The 23,802-nt window shown below is 40.6% G+C and overlaps 1 protein-coding gene across 4 annotated transcripts in view; it reads right to left on the bottom strand.

Moving 5' to 3' along the window:
• App (amyloid beta precursor protein) overlaps positions 1-23,802 on the bottom strand; it is a 231,916-nt gene that overhangs the window by 106,708 nt on the left and 101,406 nt on the right. For all 4 annotated transcript variants that reach the window (XM_055614811.1, XM_055614809.1, XM_055614808.1 and 1 more), the window contains exons 4-5: positions 22,832-22,944; positions 20,386-20,579 (exon numbers count right to left, since the gene is read on the bottom strand). In XM_055614811.1, coding sequence (XP_055470786.1) covers positions 20,386-20,579; positions 22,832-22,944 — 307 coding nt within the window. The remainder of the gene's footprint in view (positions 1-20,385; positions 20,580-22,831; positions 22,945-23,802) is intronic.

Here is a 23,802-nt window from a genome sequence, read left to right on the forward strand (position 1 = left end):
GCAAGAAACACCGAAAGAAAATTAGTCGGTAAGATGGTGGAATGTTCCCTACCTGTAAAGGCTGTCAACACACAGCAGATGCCCTTTCTAGATATTAAACACTAATGATGAGAAATGCTTCTTCAGAAGGGAAACTGAAACTCCTGACTCTCCTAAGAATATCTGGATGCCCTGAGAGGGTCAGAGGGACAAGGAAGTAAGCACTGATCATGCAATGTTATGTCAACATTCAAGGCTGTTCTTTGGTGGAGGACAAGCACTATCATGAAGGTTAATGTCCGTTTCCCACAAGGCTGAACTTGATATATGCACCTGATGTCGCCATTTGTGAGTCTCCTTAGGCAGCATGATTCACATACCAGCTTCCATTCCTCCTTATGAAAGTCATGCCAAGCATTTTGCCATCTGCATTCTCTGAAACGGTCATATGACATTCTGTCCACAGGGAAAGAGTAGATGAAAAGAATGGCTGCTCAGTGCTTGAGGCTCAGGGAGGAGTGAGCCACTCTGCAAGATAGGATAGTGGGCCCACACATACATCATCATGAACATGTACTTCTCTGGCAGGCACACTGACACTGGCTTGAAGACCTGAAGTAAGGGGTAATTGAAGGTCTTGGTACCTCCTGTCCAAACTTGCTTGTGAGCCCAAAGCTGCTCTAAAGTAACTTATAAATGAATGAAAGACTTTTAGGAGTTTTATTTATTGTTTCCTAGTCTCCGTCAAAATTGATTTTGGTTTTTCTCTTAGCTGCCATAGAAACTGAGGAAAAGAAACAGCAGAGAGATGCTGTGATTTTCATGGCTATGAGATCATGAACCTCCACTACAGCAGTGATAAAAATAAGCAAAAACCAGTTCCTAAAATGTTGTGATCAATCAGAAGGCCAGAGGAGCACAACTGAAAAAGATGGGGGCTCAGACCTATGAATGCTGATGTGAGGGGAGCAAATAAAAGCACCAGGGTCTCTGGGAGTTTCCCCAAATCAGAGTGAAACATGGAAGAAATGAAGCTTGCTTTCCTGGTCCCCAGAAAATGTTCAGCATAGGACAGCCCAAGGAAGCCAAAGACTTGAAAACTCCCATTATGAAAGGCTGTCAGATGCTAAACACAAAATGTTCCACTTAGCCTACTTATTTACATATTTGTTTATGTTGCTTTGAGAGAAAATTTTACTCATAGCCTAAGATGCCCTTGATCTCATCATGATCCTTCTGCCTCAATCCCCTAAGTACTGGGATTATGATATGAACCATGATGTCCTACTCATTTATACAAACAATGAAAACAGACAAATGTCTAGGCAGATAAAATCAGGTGTTGTACAATTTGCTAAGAAGAAAGCTGGGATGTCATGGAAGGATGGCTGTCATGGAAGGATGGCTGTCATGGGTGGGTGTTCTAATTGGAGGCCAGCTACCTGGTCATGTTCAGTTTTTAAAATTCAGCAAGGTGTAGAGCTGTGTTATGTGTTCTTCATTTATACACACCCCATTTATACACTTCCCATTCAGGAAAAAAAAAGGCTTAAAGTGGATGCTCCTAAAATAATAGACTTTCTTCTTCTTTTTGGTTTTTGAAGATGGTTTCTTGGTGTAGCCCTGGCTATCCTGGAACTCACTTTGAAGACCAGGCTGGCCTCGAACTCACAAATATCCAGCTGCCTCTGCCTCCCAAGTACTGGAATTAAAGTGTACACTACCATTTCCCAGCTCAAAACCTTTTCTTATTGTAAATAATTGTGTTAGTCTGGGATAAGAACTCAGAGTAGCAATACTTAATCTTCATAGCCTCCAGATTTGCAAGCACATAATTTACTCAAAGCCTCCAGTACAATAAAGGTACTTATAAAAAAAGGAAGCAAAAACAGGGTTATGGTTTATGTATCTTTCAAATCTATAGCACCTACTATCAAGGCTTTACCTATCTACACTGAAGGAGATGAGTCAAATAAACTATTCTCTACATTGATTACTTCTTTAATTCAGATCTATTTACATAAAAACTTTCTTTTGATTCCTTAGAATTAGAATGTGTTTTCTATTTTACTCTACTTTGAATTCACTTTGAATTACTTGGTCAAAATAGTCTAAAACTATTTTATGGAAAACTTTAGAAAAAAAATTCACCGGCTTCAAGTAATTCTTATTACACTACTGTTATAATCACTCCATTTTAAGACTGTTAATTTTTTTTGTGCATAAGTACACACTCAACTTAATCATAGGTATGTAAAGAAAGCAATAAACGCAGTATATAGGGAACTTAGGATATGGGAGGTCTCTGTGATAACAGATCCCTTTGGGTTGCATTTCCTGTGGATATGAGAAACTAGTGCCTTGGTGACACACGGTAGTTAGTAGGGGTCATCAATCTTTCAGTTAGAAGTTTTTTAATAATCTGATGAATGCTCTTCTCAGGAGAAAGCCATAAGCTCCTTGTAGCAGATACTGTGAAAGTTACCCAAGGTCATTCTCAACTCCTTCTTCCCCTCCCTTGGCAAGAGAATGTAAGAACCAAATATAGCCCATTTATTAGTCCACATCGCTGCATCCCTTGCAGCTAGAAGGCCTTGTGACTGACACATTTCTCAAAAACCAGAAGCCAGGACACATACTTGCCCTTCATGGAGAAGCCACATGTAGATAAAAAAAATCAGCCCCCAAAAATGTGCCTTTGTTTCTTTGCTTTTTTAACTACTTTATGTTACCACCTGGAAAGGAAAAAGGCATTGTCAACTATGAGGTGACAGCATTAAGTTTATCGAGGTGTACCATCAGTTAAACACAGCTCACTTGAAAGACTCCAAACTGTTCTCCACTATACCACTTCCAGCGATTTTTGACATTTGCAGCTAACATATTTCTTGTTGAGGAGGGCTCACAAACCTAGCTGGAGCTCAAGTTAAGGACTTCCACTTTAAGAAGATGACAAAGAACAAGACTGAGACACCAAAATGGCATGACTCAGGCAATTAACATTAAGCTGCTGGTCCCAACCTTAGTTTGAAATTGAGGTGAATCGTCATTGCATATTTAGTAATGCCTATTCTGGGTGAAAGCGTCTATACTAATTGCTGAATGAGTAACAAGGAGCCTGCACAATGTAAGCTTCAGAAATTCCAAGGAGAAAGTGACTTGTAAAAGCCAGGGGCCTCTGAGCAGTACAGATGAGATAGGGGTATGCATTCATTATGCAAACAGGAATAATATACAAACAAGTATGATTGCCACAAAAGTTCACAGGGACTCTGAGTTTAACAGAGAGAAAAGCTAGAAACCAGGGCTTTTCCTTAGTAGATAAACACTGAAGCAAAAGAGACATACAGAAGTTTAATATAAGCTAATAAATAAATAAGCAATGCAACCATTGATCTAACCATTGAATCCCTCCATTGAAATATAGTTTTTGCCATTCACCACTCCTTCTCCTGACATGCTCAGGGTCACCCTCGAACACTAAATGATTTCTGGTCTTCAGAAACATACACTGTACTTGCTTGATAGCACATTACACCCTTGTACCCAGATATTTTTTTTACTTATTTGATCTTATTAAACATGCCCTGCTAATATGTCTTCCAAGAAGGCAGGGCTTTGCACTGTCTTGTTCACCTATGTACCACAGAACATGAATAGTACTTGGTAAAAAGGCAAATAAACACTATTCATGAAATGCCTAGTGCATGGCAAAGAGAAAGGAGGGGAGTGGGAAGGAGTGGAGAGGCAGGTGATGAGGAAAGTTAAGGCAGGCAAGCAAATGCAGGTTCAGGGAGAGATGTAGGATAGAGACAAACATGCCTATTATTTTTGTTGTTGTTTTGAGATGGGGTTTCTTCTCTGTTTAGCCTTGGCTGTCCTGGACTCACTTTGTAAACCAGGCTGGCCTCGAACTCACAAAACTCTACTTGTCTCTGCCTCTCAGAGTGCTGGGACTACAGGTGTTCACCACCACACCCATCTCAAGAGGGCCTGTTATAAGCAAGTGGAATGATTCATTCCCATCTATTTTTTAAAATTATTTTTATTTTTATTTTTATTAGTTACAGTTTATTCACTTTGTATCCCCCCTGTACCTCCCTTCCTCCTCCTCTCCCAATCCCACCCTCCCTCTTCCCCACCTGGGTGCCTCTCCCAGTCCACTGAAAAGGGAGGTCCTCCTCCCCTTCCCTCTGACCTTAGTCTATCAGGTCTCATCAGGAGTGGTGAATGGCGAAAACTATATTTGCTGCTTTGTCTTCTTCTGTGGCCTGGTAAGGCTGCTCCCCACCTCAGGGATGATCAAAGAGCAGACCAATCAGATTATGTCAGAGACAGTCCCCATCCCCAATACTATGTAGGCCACTTGGATACTGAATGCCATAGGCTACCTCTGTGCAGGGGTTCCATGTCTATGAGTGGTCCTTGGTTGGAGTATCAGTTTCAGAGAAGACCACTATACCCAGACTTTTAGGATCTGTTGCTGTCCTTGTGGAGCTCCTGTCCTCTCCAGGTCTTACTATCTCCCACTTCTTTCATAAGATTCCCTGTACTCTGCCCAAAGTTTGGCTATAAGTCTCAGCATCTGCCTTGATACCCTGCAGGGTAGAGCCTTTCAGAGGCTCTTTGTGGTAGGGTAGGTCTGATCTATTTTTTAATGATTATTCTGGCTGCTAGGTGGAATGGACTGTAGGGAGACAAGAGTGGAAGCTAAAAGGGTGGACACTGCATGGGGTGGTCCGAGTAGCTATATCTCTAAAAAGTAAGGGAAGCTCATGAGGAGATAGCTAAGGACACATGGCTTCAGTATCTATAAGCATGTCAAATCTCTATTGTTGTGATGATCATGAAGATGGAGGAAACCCAAAATAATGAGATCCTACTGGATCAGGTGTCTGGTAAGCATCAGAAACCAAGATCATAGATATACCTAGGTTCCTCAAACCATCTTTCATAACAGATTCTAACTTATGGGAGGCAGTAAGTAGAATGTGACGTGACAAGCCTTATGTTTCAACTACCCATGAAGAGCATGCCTTTCCTGTGCTACTTCAGTACCCATGGTAAGATGACTGTCTACAATGCAGAAACAATTTAATGAACATATCTGGAGCATAACAAGGCAAACCCAAGGGTTGGGCAGTTTATAGAAAAATAGGCTCAGATTCTTCAGCAAGCTTGTATCTCAGTATTATTATTTCAACTCTTAAGAGTTGAAATAACTTTGGTGTGGCTGGAGAGATGGCTCAGCAGTTAACAGCATTGCTGTTCTTCAGGAGGACTAGATTTAATTCCCAGCACCCACACTGCAGCTCACAACCATCTGTACGTCCAGTTCCAGAGGGTTCAACACCCACACTGGCCTCTGCCAGCACCTGGCATGCATGCGGCGCACACACATACATGAAGGGAAAATATTTGTAACCATAAAATAATAAAATAATTTAGAAAAAAAGTGGTGTTACATAGGTTTTGCTTTACAAAAATAAAGCATGGATGACAATTTAAACAAATCTATGAACCTGGCATTTCGTGGTACAGAAAAATTTCCATTGATTTTTGTGGGTGAGATGCTGTCAATGGGTTCTGTAGAGAAGTAGTTTTAGGGATGTGCTGACATACTCAGTATGCTCTTGACTGAACTTTCCTTTAAAATATTTCAGTTTATAAATCTGGACTATAATTAGAGTAAGGGACTAAAGTGCTTTTTTGCAAGACTATCTGTCCTGGAAGTAAGAAAAGTCATATGTAATCGAAAATGTATTGTCCTGACAGCTTTATGAGCCATGTAGGACTAAGGAGAAGCATCTGCAGTGAGAAAAACTTCTAGATCCATTTTCAATTCAAAACAAAATTCTGGTTCATCAGAGGCTATGCCAGAAAACTCCAAATGAGCAAATTCCTGAAGACCAGGTATTGTTAAGTTTAGGTGATTGTGTGTAGATCTTAAACGGAAATCAGGGAATTCATGATCTTTACCCATTTCGTCAACAGGGTTCATACTATGGTTCAAGGTATGCGCCACTCTCTGGGGAGACTGAAAAACACAAAGCAGAGAATTTCTCTGCCCTCCTGGTACGTACATCCTATAGAGAGAAAAAGACTACAGAACCAAGAAAGAAGGTATTCTGGGACACTACAAGGTGCCGAGTACAAAAGGAGCAATGAAATCAGGAAAGCTTGTTGGGGCACACTGGGGTGAGGACCAGGGGTGAGCGCTGGAGATAAGCATATGTACTTTTCCAAGTAGGGTTATGGCCTCAGTGTGACGTGTTCCCCATACACTTGTGTACTTGAACATGTGGCTCCCAGAGGTGATAGTGCTCTTTTTAGAAGACAACGAAGCCTTTTGGAAGTGGGTCTTTCAGGGGAAACTTTTAGGTTCTGGCTCTCAGGTATTTGAGAAAAAATATTGAATACAGGCAGCTAGAGAAGACACTATGAAAAAAGGCATTTCAGAAAAAGTGTGACCAGTGCTCTCATCCACTGTCTATTCACAAGAGAATGACGATGAAGCTGCAGGTGATCTGTGAGCTAAATGATTACCAAGCCTTCCAGGATTGTCTTAAAGCAGGAAATTAGTCAAATCTCTCTCCCTCTCCCTCTCTCCATCCTTCCCTTCCTCCCTCCCTCTCTCTCTCTCTGGAACTACCTTGGGAAGGTGAAAGAGAGGCTGCCTTCTATGAAAACCACAATGGTTTTATATGTGAAGTAACCACAGAATTGCACCCCTTCTTACAGTAAAGGGCAGACACTCTGTAATATCAGTCACACCTCTGCTCCCAAGTGAGCCTCTCAGGAAGGAACAGAACATGTGTTCTTGGCTCATCCTCAAAAAAGCAAGGTGAAAAAACAAACAAACAAAAAACAGAAAGAAAGCCATACTAGGGCGGCTTTATACCTCATACACCCCACTGCTGCTTCATTCTGAGGGTTTAAGTGAGTAAAGGGGTATTTTAAATTGAATATATACTTCTAAAGGTTAAATAAAGAAGCCCATTTCTACTGCATCAAGAAAGATTTGGGACATGGAGAAAATCATGCTTAGACAGGAAAAGGGCTTTTCCACTGTAATTGTTCTTCCTTACCAGAAAACCCAGTTTCTGGCCTTGACAAGAGTCATCTCAAGAAGTATCACACTGAACATCAGCATTTCTTAAATAATGCAGCAAACGTAGAGAGTCAATTCACTCACTGTGTCCACGTATTGTGTTTTAAGTTAAATCCTGACAACAGCTGTTTTCATGAATGCTTTGTTCTTTCATAAGAAACATGACTCTAAGTACAGAGTAACTCTCCGGATTCCCACATAATTTCAATTGCTCTCAGACATGGACTTAAAACATTTAGCAAAAAGTTCCTGAAACAAGTGATACATTTTTAGTAGCTTTTATTGTTGTAACTTGAGATAATGGTTCTAATTTATTATCAGTTATTGTTCACTTTTACTGTGTATAATGTCTGAATTAAGCATTATTTTTGATTTGTATGCACAGACCTCCAAATTATAGATCAGTATGTACCTATTGGCTCTTAAGTCTCTTCATCTTTGCAATTAAATGATAATGCCAATTACTTTCAGGGTACACTGAACGTTTAATGCAAACAGAAACTGAATAGGAAGATCTAAGCAATATGCCTAGTTACCATTATAAGGCTATAGCTTAAATTTATACAGGACACAACTAGTTTTTCTTTTAACACTATTAGATTTTGGTAATAGTGCATGTAACAATATCATTTGTTTTTGTTTTCCTTGGGGTTTGTTGGTACAGAAAGAAAAATCTAATAAAACATTAAGAAGTACTATACTTAGTAGGTTTGCAACTGTTGACCACAGGGTCAGAGTCCTACAGGGATGGACAAGGAAGCTTGCATTAAAGAATGTCATAAGCGATGTATTAACAGTATATACATAATATATATGTTTGCATATATGTATATATGTATTATAGACAATATCTGGGAAAAGCAGATTGAAGAACAGTCTCAAAATATAATAAACTAGGAAGCAATAAATTAGTAGCAGGCTACAGTGATGCACACGTGGAAATGGGCCCGGCAAAGGTTAACAGATGAAAGGGCTGCAGAAAGGGCCAAGAGCTCAGTATGTTGGAGAGCAGGAAGGAGTATTAATAGAGGACAGAAGGCAGGCGACGGCTGTACTATGAAGACTTTGTTTGAAAGGCTAAAGACCCTGGATCCTTATTCACAAGGACCCAGTGTCTAACAAATATGCTTTGCCTAAAAATGTGGGAGACTGGCCATACATGAGCATACGTGAGTTGGGAGTAGCATGGGGCCAGATAGATGACAGAGTGGCAGCTGCTCTGTAAAGAAGGTTCTGGGGAAGCACAGCTAAGGAGTCTGAGGAAAGTGAGAGGTTTCGGGAAATAACAGAAGTGGTGACCATCTGGATGGAGGGGGTTAGTCGGAAGATGAATCTGATGCTTCAAGATGGAGAAATGGGGTGGAGATGGTTACTAATGGCAACAGGATACAGCAGGAAGAATGGGTGGCAAGGAGCAGAAGTTAATGGATTCCGCTTTGAACATGATGGATTTGAGATGTGGAGAGATAGTGTTGAAAAGGAATCCAATAGACAGCTAGAAATGAAGTAACAGAAATTTGGGCCACAGTCTATGTGAAATCACCTTCTTATAAATAGCACTTTACCTTAAAAAAAAAAAAGGAAGAAAAAGAAAGAACTACAATTCCTGGAAGACCACAGACAATGGACCACACCATTAACATGGTCTGTGTACATTATCACCTAGAGCAGAAACAGAACTAGCCTTTGGAAGTCTTTGTACAGTTCTTGCTACCTTCCCTGATCACCCCACCAGACAGTTTCAAGACTGCTGCCAATTCAGAGAGAAACTTTGAGATGTTTTCTAGCTTTTGTGTAAGAGTTTAACTGGGAACTGTTGTAAACAGGACTGTGTGTGGAGACATCCCCAGACCCCAGAGGGCCCCTGCAACTATAAGCAGTGTTGAACTCTTATAAGATGTTATCTTCTGTACACAAATACTTATCATAATGTTTACTTTTTGTTGGTGTTGTTTGTTTGTTTTTTGTCCTTTTTGAGACAGGGTTTCTCTGTGTCGTCCTGGCTGTCCTGGACTTGCTGTGTAGGCCAGGCTGGCCTTGAACCCACAATAATCCTCCTGCCTTTGCCTCTCTGAGTGCTGGAATTACAGGAATTACATCACTACCCTCTGCTTAAGTTTACTTTTCTAAATCAGACATAGTAAGAAATTAGTAACTGCAATAAAGTAATTAGAACAATGCCTTATAACAGAAGTTATATGGATACGGTCCTCTCTCTCTAATATTTCATAGTATTTTTTTGTGATGGTATGAGATGATATTTTATATCTTCTGTTGACCAAAAAAAAAAAAAAAGCTTTCAGCACCATTATTAAGCATAACATTAATAAAACCTACAAGCATAATTCTGAAACTTTCAATGTGATAACTGAGCCAGCTACTCATAGGCAGGAAATTTGCCTAGTGTGGTAGATCTGCTGGGTCTGTGTCCTGAGCAGAATGCAGCAGATGGCGGAAAATGTCACCACGCTACTCAAAACAGCATGCAACTGGAAAGTTTATGAAGCTTATTTTTAGAAATTTCTACCTAATATTTCTAGATCATGGAAGCCTAAACTGTAGACAACAGACACAAGAAGAATGCTGATGGATACAATGAGCTAGAACTTTGGCCAGATGTGAGGTCCCCAAAGGGACAAGGATGGTAAGCTCTCCTTCCTCCCAGGGTGCATTCAACTGGAGGACAAAAAGACAAGTCAGTGTCGGGACACAGACAGATAGGATAGTGAAGAATGGCATCTTCTAAAAAGTGTGACCAGTTTCTTTTCTATGAAACAAGGAGCTGATGCCAAAGACAGAAAAAGAAATGTCCATGATCCTAGGTCAGGGAGGGTGATTACAGGCAGGGAGATATGTCTAGTCCAGTGTGTAAGAGCTGGCCAAGCTGGCTTGTGTGATATTGAGTCAGTAGGATGATGTGGAGAAGCCTGGGGTGATAACTGCAGTAGATGGGCTGCTCAGTGTTAAAACATGCAAAGAAGGTAGAGGAGGGAACTGAGGAAATAATACAGCCAGTGAAGTGGCTGCCTTACAAATATAAGAGCACACACACACACACACATACATGTATACCTTACAAACATAAGAACATACACAGACACACACATACACATGCTGGAATGGTGGTCGACATTTATAATCCCAGAGTGAGGAGGCTGCAATCAAAGGATCTCTGGGGTCCACTACCTGGCCAGTCTAGCTGATTTGGTGAGCTCTAAGCCAGTGGGAGCCTGTCTTAAAAACAAGAGAGACAGCACTTGAGGAAAAACAGCCAAGACTGTTCTCTTGTTTCCACATGATTATTCACACATATGTTTACCTGAATACACACAACAGCAATACACACACACATACACACACACACACACACACACACACACACACACACACACACACTCGTAGATTACACGAGGGTGAGGCACAAAAACAAGCTCTGTAACTGATAGCCAGCCTCGTCACCTTCATCGCTCCAAGCAAGGCCTCACTGTAGCCTCCCTGCACATCAGGTTTCAAGTGTGCTGGTTGCCACCAATTCATCTTGAAGAATACTATGTCAGACTTATGTATACACACATTCCACCCTGTAGCTGCTCTATAGAGGCTGTAAGTTTTCAAAATCAAAGACAAGATAGAAAGGACAATACTATAATAACAAAGATGGTCAGAAAAACATAAATTTAATAAACAATTTAAAATAAACAGTGATGATCAGATAGCTATAAATCAATAAACAAAAAGGTCCAAAAGGCTTGAGTAAACAGTTCACAGGAAAACCAGGCCAGGGATGATAAGGCAAGTCATGTACAATAAAGGGTTTCTGAGAAATAGAGAAAATAAAGGATTCTAACAGCCTTTTAAACCTTACATGGTCTACTATGAATGCTTGCATTTCTGCGTCCATACATGCCTCGGCCTGTCTGTGAAGGAAAAGCCTGTCACTTGTCCTGATCACAGCAAAAAACATTCAATTTAGGGGTCAAATCAGAGACCACAGATGTCATAAATGTGTATCTGAAATACACATAGTCGTTTCCAGTGCTTGGAAACAATACTGCCGAGTAGAAGGAAGTTAGAAGGCTACCCTGTTGCAGATGCTCTAAGTCCCATGCTGCTAAGGGAATTTCAGCACCTGCATGAGTTTTAAATGAGGTTGGAGCCTCCGAGAAAGGTGCCTATAAAGGCTGTGTCAATGGACTTAGCATCTCTGTGATTACATGACATACTGTTGTCCCAGAAAAACCTTGAACACACATTTTCATAAAGCCAGAGAACTTCATTAATACATCTGATATTTGTACAATTCAACTCTGGTTTTCCAATAACAGCAGCCATAAAATTCTACTGGAGGCTGCTTAACATAACAGCCAAAGGTTATACAATGGAAAGCAAATGAACAGCATATTCCAGGGGCCAGAAGATTAAAAGCTTAATCTCCTCTCACTTGCAATTCTTCTCTATTTTTAAAATAAATACATAATTGAGATATACAACGGAGGGTTTTGAGATGTGGAAATTGAACGTTTAAACAGCCACTGAATCTCTAATTAAAGTATCAAAGAGAACCAATGCCAACCACACACTAATTTAATAGACAATTTCCAGTCATAGGGAATCGTATATTCTAGTATTTTTTTTTTTGCATCTTTAACATAATTCTTACATATTTAAGAGATAAAACATGTAAAAAAGAGTATCATCACTTGCTTGCTACCAACGGCTACTTTAAGATGTTCGCAGCCTCATCTAAAACAAAAGGCCTAAGATGCCCTCATCTATTGCTATCAGTTGTAACAGTTACAAGGTCTTAAAAGATTCAGCTGAAAAGAGAACACATTATAGTGGCCATGATTATCTTGCAGAGGTGGGACACTGGGCTCCGAGCACTCAGAGTGCTTTTCTATTAGACAGTGTGAGATGGGTGGTGGCTGAGAGATCAGCCCCACGGCTGTTTGCCTCTCCTCTAGGTGCAGTCTGCACACTATGAATGTGTTCATTCATTAGTCGGTGGATCAAAAAGCAAACACTTAGATTATCTAATGTTCACCACGTCAGAGGACACAGGCTCGACCAGATACAGTTGGGGTAAAGCACAGCTTTAAAATGTATGTTTTTAACTTATTCTTTGAGATTTTTTTCCCCCGTATTTACAATGTCTTTGATGAAATCCATCCCATTTTACTCCTCCACCTCCTCTTATGTCCTCCACCCCTATCTCCCAACTTCATGTACTTGTTTGTTTCTATATTATCCATGTAGCCTGGTTGGTGCAGCACTGCGGGTATGTACCTGGGGATAGGGTAGGTTGCATGTACCCCTGAAGAAAACTGACACACCCTCTCTGTGAAGCTATCAACCACCAACAGCTCTTCAACTAGGAGTGGGGCTTCTGAGCCTCTCTAGCACCCGTGTTAGTTTTGACTGGCTTGATCTTACATAGGTGTTGTGCATGTCGTCACGGCTGCTACGGGTTCACGTGTGCGACGGGTCTAGCCTGTCCAAATATAACTCCTCTTCTGAAGTGGCCTTCTGCAACCTTTGGCTCTGACACTTTCTGTGAGGATCCCTGAGCCGCTGGAGTGAGACACAGATGCCGTTTACAGCTGAACACTCCACAGTCTCTTATTTTCTATGATCTGAGTTGTGGTGGGTCTCTAAGAGTCGTCTATTGAAAAAAAAAAAAAAGATCATCTTGTTTGCTAACAGGGCTTCTCTCTCTTCCCCTACTTGGACACACTCAAGTCCTGGCTTCAGCTAAATGGGGCAAGTCTGTTGTCTTTAATTTCACAATTAAGTCCCAGTGCACTGGAAACGTTACTTCATAAATGTGGAAAGTGGACGGATATGGTTTCAAGTTTGCCTGAGATATTTTGTTAATAACTGACTTCCCTGTATAGAAAAACATGGTCTTACATTTTTGCTGAGTTTCTTATGAAAAGCTATGGGTGCTAGTTGTTGCCATGTAGTTCTATTAAGAGAAACAACTTTTGACATAAAAATTTAATATGTTAAAATAAAATTTTAAAATGACTTTTACATGAGACAGTGATAAATTCCATAAACTAGAGGCTGCACAGGAAAGGTGACATTATCTTGATGTCAGCTTCAACAAGAAACTAGTCCTCGTGGGCACCAGTAGCTGAACCCAGTCAAAATAATAAGGATCCCCATTTTCTTTCTCTTGCTTATTATCTGACCATGGCTCACTGTCACCATCAATGAATAACCGAGCCCTTCAAATAACACAAATGTGTGGTACATGTCATTTGATGATTTCCTATTACTGGGCCACGTGTACCAGGATTCAGCAGGCACGGTGCACTGCCAGATGCCCCTCAGATAACAGCAGCCAAGTCATATACAGGAAAGGCACCCCTCTCTGCCATCACCTGCTCAGAAACCAAAACAAACCCCACTGACTTGGCCTCACGTCTGGAATCTGGTTAAGGCTAATAACGTGATTTGTTTTTCTTCTTGATGTATAGCAGTCCGGGTTTATTAAATACAGAAACTCAGCGTTTCTAATAAGACCTTGGTAGTGCCAGCCAGTGTCCTCAAGGGAAAGGCACAAGTCTCTGCCATGCTCCTATTCATCATTTTCAAATTAGTTCCTTTATTCAGACAAGAGCCAGACAGCCCAGCACAGCGCTGGACGCTGCCAAGCCAGCACTGGGACAGTCGCTTCTCAAAGCCACGTGCTGTTTCAGCAGCTCCATTCTTACTTGACTCATCCATGGACAAAGATTTAAGGCTTTAATTTACCTCTTGTGTGATTCACTTGGTATCTGTCTAACATGGTTAGTGTTTTCCTCTCCCTTGAGCATTTAGTAGCATTTCCTTAAAGCGCAAGGCAGAAATTGAGCAAAATTCTTTTAAGAAGTTCAACTCCACAGATATAAAGGAGAAGAGATACAGCCAAATAAAACTTACCCCTCTCTCTTTCTCTCTCGTCTAACCTTAAGGACAGAAAATGTTGACCTACAAGCAGACATAAATTCCCCTGACAGCTGGGTATCATCAGGTAAGGCTATGAATGTTTCAGTATCATTACTGTAGACAGAATTGATGAAATTTACCACTTGATTGGATGGCAATTTTTCACAAGCTCTAAACCATGTACTTGTGAACTGTAGTGTCTATAAAGCCATGTGGCTGTTCATCTCTGAGAGGTTCTTGGAGTATAGGGACCATAATGAAACTGATTCTGCTCTCGCTATACCTAGCATGGTGTCACTCACACCTTAAGTGAACCTCCTATACTGCCTAAAGAACTCTGGTTAAGAGTTCATGGAACTCCCTGCTTTGCATTGACCTGTGCAACATCTGACAGTGGGATAAGAACAAGCAGATGAGAAACCATAATAAACATAACAAAGAATAAACATTAAGACAGTGAATGGTAGTGCTTTGGGATTGAAATTTTGTTCTAGCTATAACTACATACATATATACCAACTTGTTAAGACTTATCACCACATCAAACCACTGTACTTCCCCCCAAATCCAATAGCTTCAAAAAATTACAAATCGAATGCAGTAGACATTAAGAAGATAGATTCTTCTAAGCTTTTTAAATATACTGAATATCTTAAAATACAACATTTCCTCCCCAGAAAATATAATGGTATTTTTATGGTAAAAATGACATCATAGTTAGATGTCACAAAATAATTTGGACAAATAAGAAGTCAATAAAAATTCATTACATTTAAGCACATTTTAATGATGAAAGAGAATTTTATAGCTATAGCTGTAGTTAGGAAGGTTTATTTTGAACTAAGAAAGAAAAAAGAAAAGGAAGAAAGGAAGGAAAGAAGAAGAAAGGACAAAAGAAAGGAAGATGAGGAAAAACAAAGAAAGAAAGGAAAGAAGATGAAAGGAAGAAAGGAAAAAATGAAGAAGGAAAGAAAAAAGGAAGAAGGAAGGAAGGAAAAAATGGAATGGACAAAAAAACAAATAAATAAAACAAACAAACGCCAAACTGTACTTTAGAGGAAGACTCTGAAGATCTTAAGATGGGTAGATGTTTGCTTCTCTGTCCATGTGGAATTAGAGGCTGAACCTTGAATGGAGAACAAGTTCCCTACAAGTTAAGTATGAAACAGAGTTTCCTTTTTTTTTTTGACAGGGTCTTACTATGCAGCCATGGTTGATCTGGAACAAACTATGCAGACACGGCTGACTTTGAACTCCCAGAGACTCTCCTGTCGTTGCCTCCCATGTTGGGATTACAGGCATGAACCCTGACACCTGAAAAAAAAAAAACTTTTTAAATTTAAATTTATATATTTTTTTTCTATGTGTATGGTGCTTTGCCTACATACATGTCTGTGCAGTGTGAGTATGCAGTGCCCATGGAGGCTACAAGAGGGTGGCAGATTCCCTGAAACTAGAGTTCCAGATGGCTGTTGCCCAACACATGGGTGTTAGGAACCAAACCTGGGTCCTCTACAAAAGCAACAAGTGCTCTTAGCCTTTGAGTATCTCAGCGGCCTCTAAATGGGGTTTCCTAACACCAGCATCGTCCACGCTATTATAGGGCCGTCCTATACACGATGGGATGTTTCACAGTGTCCTCATCTCTAGCCTCCCTGATGACAGTGACATTTCTAGCTCACTCTCACACACACTGTGACAACTAGAAATGCCTGCACCTCTTGAATGGAAATCACTCCCCACTGGGAAATACTGCTTTTAACTGGGTTTGCTTCTTAAATCACAGAATGCTTGTCAACGGCTGGTAGCCTCACGAATATAACTTGTATTTACTGGGACTTCTGCCTGCAGTTATTGTTGTTGTTTCATTTTTTTTGTTTGTTTGTTTTTTAAGAGGTCCAACTTTACAAGAAAAAAGGGACTTACTGATTCAACGGAAAATGTTAGTTACTGATTCAACGGAAAATGTTAGGCTAAGAATGGACTTCAAGTGCCAGTATGGCTGCACCTCCCTGTAATCCTGGCTAATCTGATGCTGATGCAAGAGTCAGAAAGCTGAAGGTTTACCTGGACGACAGAGGGAGGCTCTGTCTCAAAAGGAAAGTCAAAACAAATAACAAAAGGGCAAAGGCTGTATGTCAGTTTTAAAGCATTCCCCTCCAAGCATAAGGCCTTAGGCACTGAGGGAAAAAAAATACAAAACAAAATAATCAAAAAACAAACCAACAATAAAACCCCATAAGCTGATTTTCATCCCAGGGCCTAGAAAAATAGTCATTTCTTCATTTATAACTACAATTCTATAACACATTTAAAAAAATAAGCTAATAGTGTGATAACTAAATAGGATAATAATGTGGCAGACACTACATTAACAGTCATTAAGAAACCATTAATTTTCTTTTGGTCTCAGCACTTTTTCAACACAATTTCTAGCTTTGGAGAGTTCTGATGCAATTTCTTGTCCTTATTGCCCATCTAAAATGATGTTCCTCATTTGCTTTTTTTTATACCAATTAATTTGAGTATGTATGCTGACCTTTGGCTATTATGACTAAGTCTGCATATTTGATGTCAAGGGCATTCAGTTTCTACTCAAATATTTGCTTAGTACCTAATGTGTGCAAAATTATACTAGGTGTTTTCACATGCCAAGTGACATCAATACAAACTCTCAGGAAGTAGGGCGGGCTGTTACCACTCGGAATCCCATCACTGGCTACATTTTGCTTCTGAGGTTATTTTTGAGCAGTCTAACTAATTGTAAGAAGAAATAATATTTCTGACTTTTACTCTTTCTTGAAGAAAAAAAACAAGCAAAACTAATTTTATTTTGTAGTTATCTCGGAAGTATACCATAACATATCATACATCCAAAACACATGATAGGTCTTATTCCCAGTTTTCTTATGTTACATTTTCTTACTTTGACATTCCAAGAACTACTTCATCATCATTCAGCAGTTCTCTCCAATTATGCTAACAAAAACCCAGTAACACAAAAGTGGAAAAGTGATGGGCTAGCCTAGAAGGCAGTACAATATGGAATCGCCTTGTGTTTCCAACATACTGCATTTTTAAAGGAAGACCTGAACCCAAGAATGGTGGTTCAAAAAATAGTAGGTTTATAGGTAAAGGAAATGGAGCCATTGAGACTAAAAGGGAAATAGAAGGAGTGGGGCAATCAGGAATCCAGGTAGAATCCATAAAAAAGAAAAAGAAAAAAAAAACAGACAAATACAGGGACGAGGGGCTAGAAGAAGGTACAGCAGATAGTTAGGTAGCATCTGCTTTATTAACATGTACCAAATGTCCACAAGATACAAGGTACCTTGCTATGCTTAGCTCTGAAAGAGTCATCCATACTGCAAGGAAGAAAGCTGACGCGAAGGACCAAGGTGATTGGGATCAGCTTGGATTGACTGCGATGTGGAAGATGATCTGTCCTCAAATGGGGGTAATAATTAGGAGTATTGAGAAACATTAAGGTTTTAGCTGATGTTACAGCATAAATGAGAAAAGGAATTAACTGGTACAGTTATACAACTTGATAGCTTAGAAAATACAGAAGAATTTCAGGAAGAAATTAAGTCTTCCCTGGTATTGAGAATTGACCACTATGTTTAGAGAACGTGAGGGTATCAGTGAATCTAGGATGTCTGGGGTATGTATAAATGGTTATGTTTTCAGTCTGACCTGACTTGGGCGATCAGGAGCAAAGAAAGGAAAGGCCAATGGATCGTGAGTTGCTTTTGGCACAATGACTGTGAAATGCAGCAAGATTTGGTGAGCGTTTCAGATGTAAAATCAGAGTAATAGCTGGAAATGCTAAGGGTGCACTCTCTCTTAGGCATGAGAGAGGTGGAACACAGAATACAGATGAAGATAGTCAGGGAAGAGCCAGCGAGCACTTCAAATAGATGATAATGACAGGGTAACCACATGACCCAGCGTGCCTGTTCCCTTCAGGTGACGACTGAGGTCTGAGTGTTCTCTCTGGTTTGAATAACATACTGTATGCCTTCTCTAGGAGTTAGCAGACCACGTTCAAACAGTCCGTTATTCAAAGGAGTTTGGTGTTTGTAACAGTGAGAACAGAAAGGAGTCACAGAATCAGAGATGGGTATCAGGAAGGTACAGTTACTCAGTGATCCTAATGAATTAACAAGAGACTTGGGTCAGAATGAAATGCCATCTGTCTGGATCAATTTCCAGCATGGAGAGAAAGGGCTGCTCATTCAATGGTTTCCTACGATATTGTCGGTGATGGTTGCAGTGGTGTCAGTAAGTCAGAAAAAGTGCAAGATGAAAACATCAAGCCTGTGGAAAACTAAACCCAATAAAATGAGGTTTTACAAAACACATAAAATGGCATTCATGGAGAAGCAGCTTGGCAAAGGCTGGTAGCTCTTGAGAAAATAAAAATAATCATTTTAAAACTTAAAAGTCCACAGTGGGGCTAGGAGATATGGGTTTGGCAAAATGCTTGCCACACACTCTTGAGGGCCTAGGCTTGATTTTCCAGTATCTATGTATTAAATAATAATAAAATAATAATAATAATAATATGAAGGATAATTGAGAAAGACACCCAATGTTGACCTCTGGCCTCCACTTACACACACACACACACACACACACACTCCCTTGTGACATCAGTACCAGATCACCACTATGGTTATGAATACATATCTAGTGTCTTAGAGTTTTAACACCAGCCATGGAAGTTTCCATGCCACATGTCTTCTCAGTCCACCGTCAGGTCAGTAATTGGGAATTAGCAAGTCAAGTATCCAACAGCCTCAGAAAAAAAGACAGTGGCTGCATAACCTGAATTTCCTTTGGGAATGCTGATTGTATTGGTTCTGTGGTCAGAGATCTAGGGACAGGAATTGTTTCAGAAGCCTCTGAAACTTTCAAATCTAGACATGGCTGAGGAATATAGGAATGGGCTAATAAGTGAGAACCAGGGCTCCTCATTTCTAGAAACAAAGAGATAATGCCTGTCTCACATGTGGCAAATAGAACAAAGGTAGGGGTCCAGCCATCATGGAGAACCCCCAATTCATTTGATGACAGAAATCTGAGAAGCAAATTCTGCCTCCCAGACACTTCTTGCCTGGAAAACAGAAGAATTATATATAGACTTTGAGCCCTGATTATTACTGAGAAGTATCTGAAAATCTATTTTCAGTTTCCTTGGCTCTGTGTTAAGATAGATCAAATATAATTTGGAGGTGGGGGGAGCAAAACAATTATCTGGGTGTAGTAAGTAGCACAAGCTTTTATTTCCAATACTCAGGAGGCAGAGGCAGATAGATCCTGGTGAATTCTAGGCTGGCCTATTATACATGCCAAGTCCAGGCCAGCCAGGGCTACACAGCTCTCTATGTAGCCTCTATCCTGTCTCCAAAATACATAGATGGATAGATGCAAATGGTAAAAAGGGAAAATAAAAGACTGTAACACACACAAAAACGTCCTGATAAACTCAGGCAACTGGCACTAAAATGAAGCCTCATCTCATTGATAGGAGAGACAGGATTCCACGGTAAGTTCTTGCACATTAGTAAAATGGTTAGAAATATTACGTGCACTTGTAGAAAAACCCAAGGAGGAAGTAAGGCAGCTTTACATTGTAACTATAAGTTTTGTGATTTGTATTTGGATCCTGGAAGGAAAGCATGACCCTCTCATTTTGGGGAAGGCATAGTCTCAGTTCATCAATGAACCAGGCCATATGTCTAACTCAGAAATTCTGAGTCAGGCAATGAAAGGGATTAAGATCCCAAGGAAAAGGAGGTAAAAATATGTCTACAAGTAATCATGAAACTAAAGACAGCTAAAGAACTTTAGCAAGCACCTCTGAACATTCCTAACTACACAAAGGAAAAAGCTGGGTGGTGGGAGGGGCCCAACCCCCCCCCCATCCAAAAGTAAACAAACCACAAACAGAAAACAAAAAAAAAGAAATCCTCAAAAGTAAACATGCAAACACAAACCAAATCTTCCTTAACATTTTGTATGGAGCTCACGAAAAGAGTATCTAAAAGTATTTCCAAATGACAGACCAAAATGGAATGCCATAGCAGTGACCTTGTATCCTTCCCAGGAGAACTACCACGGAGAGGCTGGTAGTGGGGTTTGATCAATATTTTTGACAGTAACGCATATGGCTAAGTTATTTCATGAGGGTACTTCAGTAACACTAACATTAAGTAGCACACAATAGTCACAGCAGCACTTAGGGGTTAGATGTTTCTGCTGTCAGCCCATGTAACAGGAGTGAGAGGGACCTTTTCAGTGTGAGACCTAAACACACATTTACAGACAATCCAGATGCAATGCAAAAGCTGCCTTACCCGCCGTCAGCATAGTCGGTGTCTGCTCCACCCCACCAGACATCAGAGTCATCCTCCTCTGCGTCCGCAGAGTCCACGTTGTCGCTTTCCTCGGCCAACGGGCAGCATACAAACTCCACCCCGCGGAACTTGTCGATGCCACAGGGCAGCAGCATGCCATAGTCGTGCAAGTTAGTGCCCTTCTCACTGCATGTCTACAAAAGGAAGGAAGAGACGGTGAGGGCACAAAGGTGCGCAAACCGCAACCCAGCCGGGACAGGCAGCGTGGACAGACACACAGGTAACCGAGTTCAGACGGCAAGGACGCTTTGCTGCCTCAATGCATTTCTATAACCTGTGCTTCAGCCTGGGCTCCGTGGTGTTCTGCTTTGTCTTGTTCTCTTGATATGTGGGCCAGAGAGATGGGCCAGTGGTTAAAGCACTTGTTCTTGCGGTGGACCCCTGACTCATTCCCAGAACCTACGGGGTGGTTCTTAGCCTTCCCTACCTCCAGGCTTATGGAATCCAATGCCCTCCTCTAACTCTGTGGTCTCTGTGGGCACCAGCCATACACCTGCTGCACAAACATACGTATGTGTGTGTATATTAGAAATCTTTAAAAAATGTGTTATGACGCTTACAAAGTAAAGGTTAAAAGAAAACTGGTTCAAGAAGGCTAACCACGGGAACAAACAGCAGGAAAAAATTTATGATTTTGGCTGTGATGGCTTATCAGGAGTGGAAACCTCCTTCCACATGCCCTACCAACTCCGACCTCCACCCCAGATACAGGTTTTTTACACTCAGTTTCACCTTATTCTGGAAATTCTGTCTCTTGGCTCATTTCCCAGAGTCACAGTCCCAGAAAGGAAGAGACTGTCCTCCATAGCAACAAAGAATCAGAGTTCACAACAGTGAGATTTCTTTTTCAGTTATCGGTGCTAAGTTATCGGTGCTAAGAGAGAGCTGAGAAACTATCTCCCGATGACAGAGAAAAGATTAATAATTCAACATGCCTTGGAAAACAGTAAAGATATTACAGGTGTATTTTAACCTCACAAGAATCAACAGCTTGTTTCTTAGTAGAAAAGTAATTTTCCTCTGAACACTCAGAAGAAATGCAAAATGATGTTATCAGTTGGGAAGCTGGGCTTAAATTATGTGGTTGGCTTTAACCTCAGGCTGGTCCTCAACTTCCATAAAATCATTTTTATGTAAAGAACGTTCTGTTTTACTGTGAGTCAGAATATAATATTTTATGAAAGGTATAAATAAAGTTAATTTTTTTTCCCTTTCATTCTTGAATCTCAACAGGTTTGACATTTTGGACCAAATCATTTGCCAAGGAGCCAGACCTGGTGGTACAGACCTGTAGTTCTGGCTACCTAGAAGGCTATGGTGAGTTCAAGGCCTGACTGAACTATAGAGTGAGTTCAAGGGCAAACTGAGCCATTCAGCAAAACTCTACTTCATATCTCAAAACACAAATGAGAAATATAGCAGGGATACAGGTCAGAGAGGGAGTATAAATTGGCACACAGGAGGTGCTGGATTCAATCCCTGGTAGCAAGATAAAGAACTATTTCAGGGAGGTATTTGCCCTGTTCACTGCAGGGTTTTCAGCAGACTGCTCGTCTCTGTGGTGGCCCCTACAGCTAGGACAAGCAAAAACGTTCCTAGGAAGCAACAGGAATGCAAAAGTGACCCTCGTGGTGAACCCGTGAGCTGGATAAAAGATCCTAATTCTAGAACACTGGTGCTACCATCTTGACACACCCACTTAGGAGAAAAACGGTATAATTACGTCGGAGGGACAGTGCAGTTTTGAGGGTGATAATTTACAAAGTAGACAGTGCATTCTTTAACATTCCACTGATTTACCCCAAAGCAGTGGCTAGCAAAGGGCTGAGTATACCGCTGCAGACTGGCTCATGTGGAAATGAAGGTGGCAAGGTAGCCTGGTGAATATAACCTGGAGGGTTTAACTTAAAAACTGTGACCTTAGAGGTGGTGGGGGGCATGTGGCTTCCTTGTTCTACTACTGCATTCACTGGTTGCTAGTTAAATTATGCAAACCACCTAAAACAAAAGCAACACTGAAAATAAACTGAAAACGATGTGCATCTTAAGGTTACACCTATTAAAGATGACAGTTTTATGTTCTCTTTTAAGATGAGGCCCAGATTTGTTACTAATGAGTGCTGTTTCTGCCTATTAGAGCTGCTTGTGGATGGAGAAGTACAAATACGTGCACAGACATGGAACACAGCAGCTTGTTGGAATTTCTGTTCAGTGGCATTGCAAAAAAAAAAAAAAAAAATTACCATAAAAAAGTAAACTCAATGTTAAGCCACTTATGTTACTTGTACATAGCTTCCATAAAGAACTTGTTGCTTTCAGCAACCCTCTAAAATGTCTTTGTATGCCCCCAGGAGATCTCTGCTAAAAAGGAGTCACAGGCAGGTACCTCTTTGGCAACAGTGTGCCAGTGAAGGTGGGTCTCGCAGACGTCCATCCGCTCCTGGTGGAGAAACTTGCACTTGTCGGGAACGAGAAGAGCATCACTTACAAACTCACCAACTGCAAGAGAGCAAAGCCACTCTGTGTCACTCTGTGTGTGCTTGCTGACCTCACTGTGCAGACACAAAGGCTAGAACGAGGTCAGAGAACTTACCCAGCTTCCAATGCCTGAAAACCCCACCAAGACCCCAGGACCTTAAACAACTGACTTCCTCGCCATCGTGACCTTATATCCATCTATAAGTTCCCTACATGTGTGGACTTGATGGTTTTAAGTTCTCTATATAGTCCCACTGTCCTCTCCTTTAACTAATCTCAGTTTCTGCCCCCATATAAGTGTTGTACAACTAATCACTGATATTCACTGTCAGCAAGGAGTAACATATAAAAACAGACATTTTCAATTTGAGCAGTATCAACATGTATGTCTATTTCTGTATTTCGGTATTTTTAAACTGCTTGCAAACTATTAAAGACTATAGAGCTGTTAAATGTTAAGCCCCAAGCAGTCTATACATACACAATGTGTAAAACATATATATATATATATATATATATATATATATATATATATATATAAAATGGGAGAGATCACTTACATTCCAATAAATTATGGAATCTGTTTTATTTGAACTCTACACTTCATGTGAAATGTTCCTAGGCACTGAAGATCTAGGAATATTACATAATGCCCTTCAAATACTCACATACTCATAAGAGTGACAGATTAACTGTGGAAAATAACTCATAAGCTGAGAAATTAATTTCTCGTGGTTTTATTCACTGTGGTAGCCCTATGCTTCAGCACAAAATCTGCACATAATAGCTAATGAATATCTGTTAAAGAATGAAGACGTTAAATTCTGCACTAGAATGAAGCAAGTACGGGGCCATCAGGTTGAACAAATCTGACTGGGT

This window comes from Psammomys obesus, unplaced genomic scaffold, assembly GCF_907164565.1.
Source record: "Psammomys obesus unplaced genomic scaffold, mPsaObe1.curated_primary_1811, whole genome shotgun sequence".
NCBI classification, from domain to species: domain Eukaryota; kingdom Metazoa; phylum Chordata; class Mammalia; order Rodentia; family Muridae; genus Psammomys; species Psammomys obesus.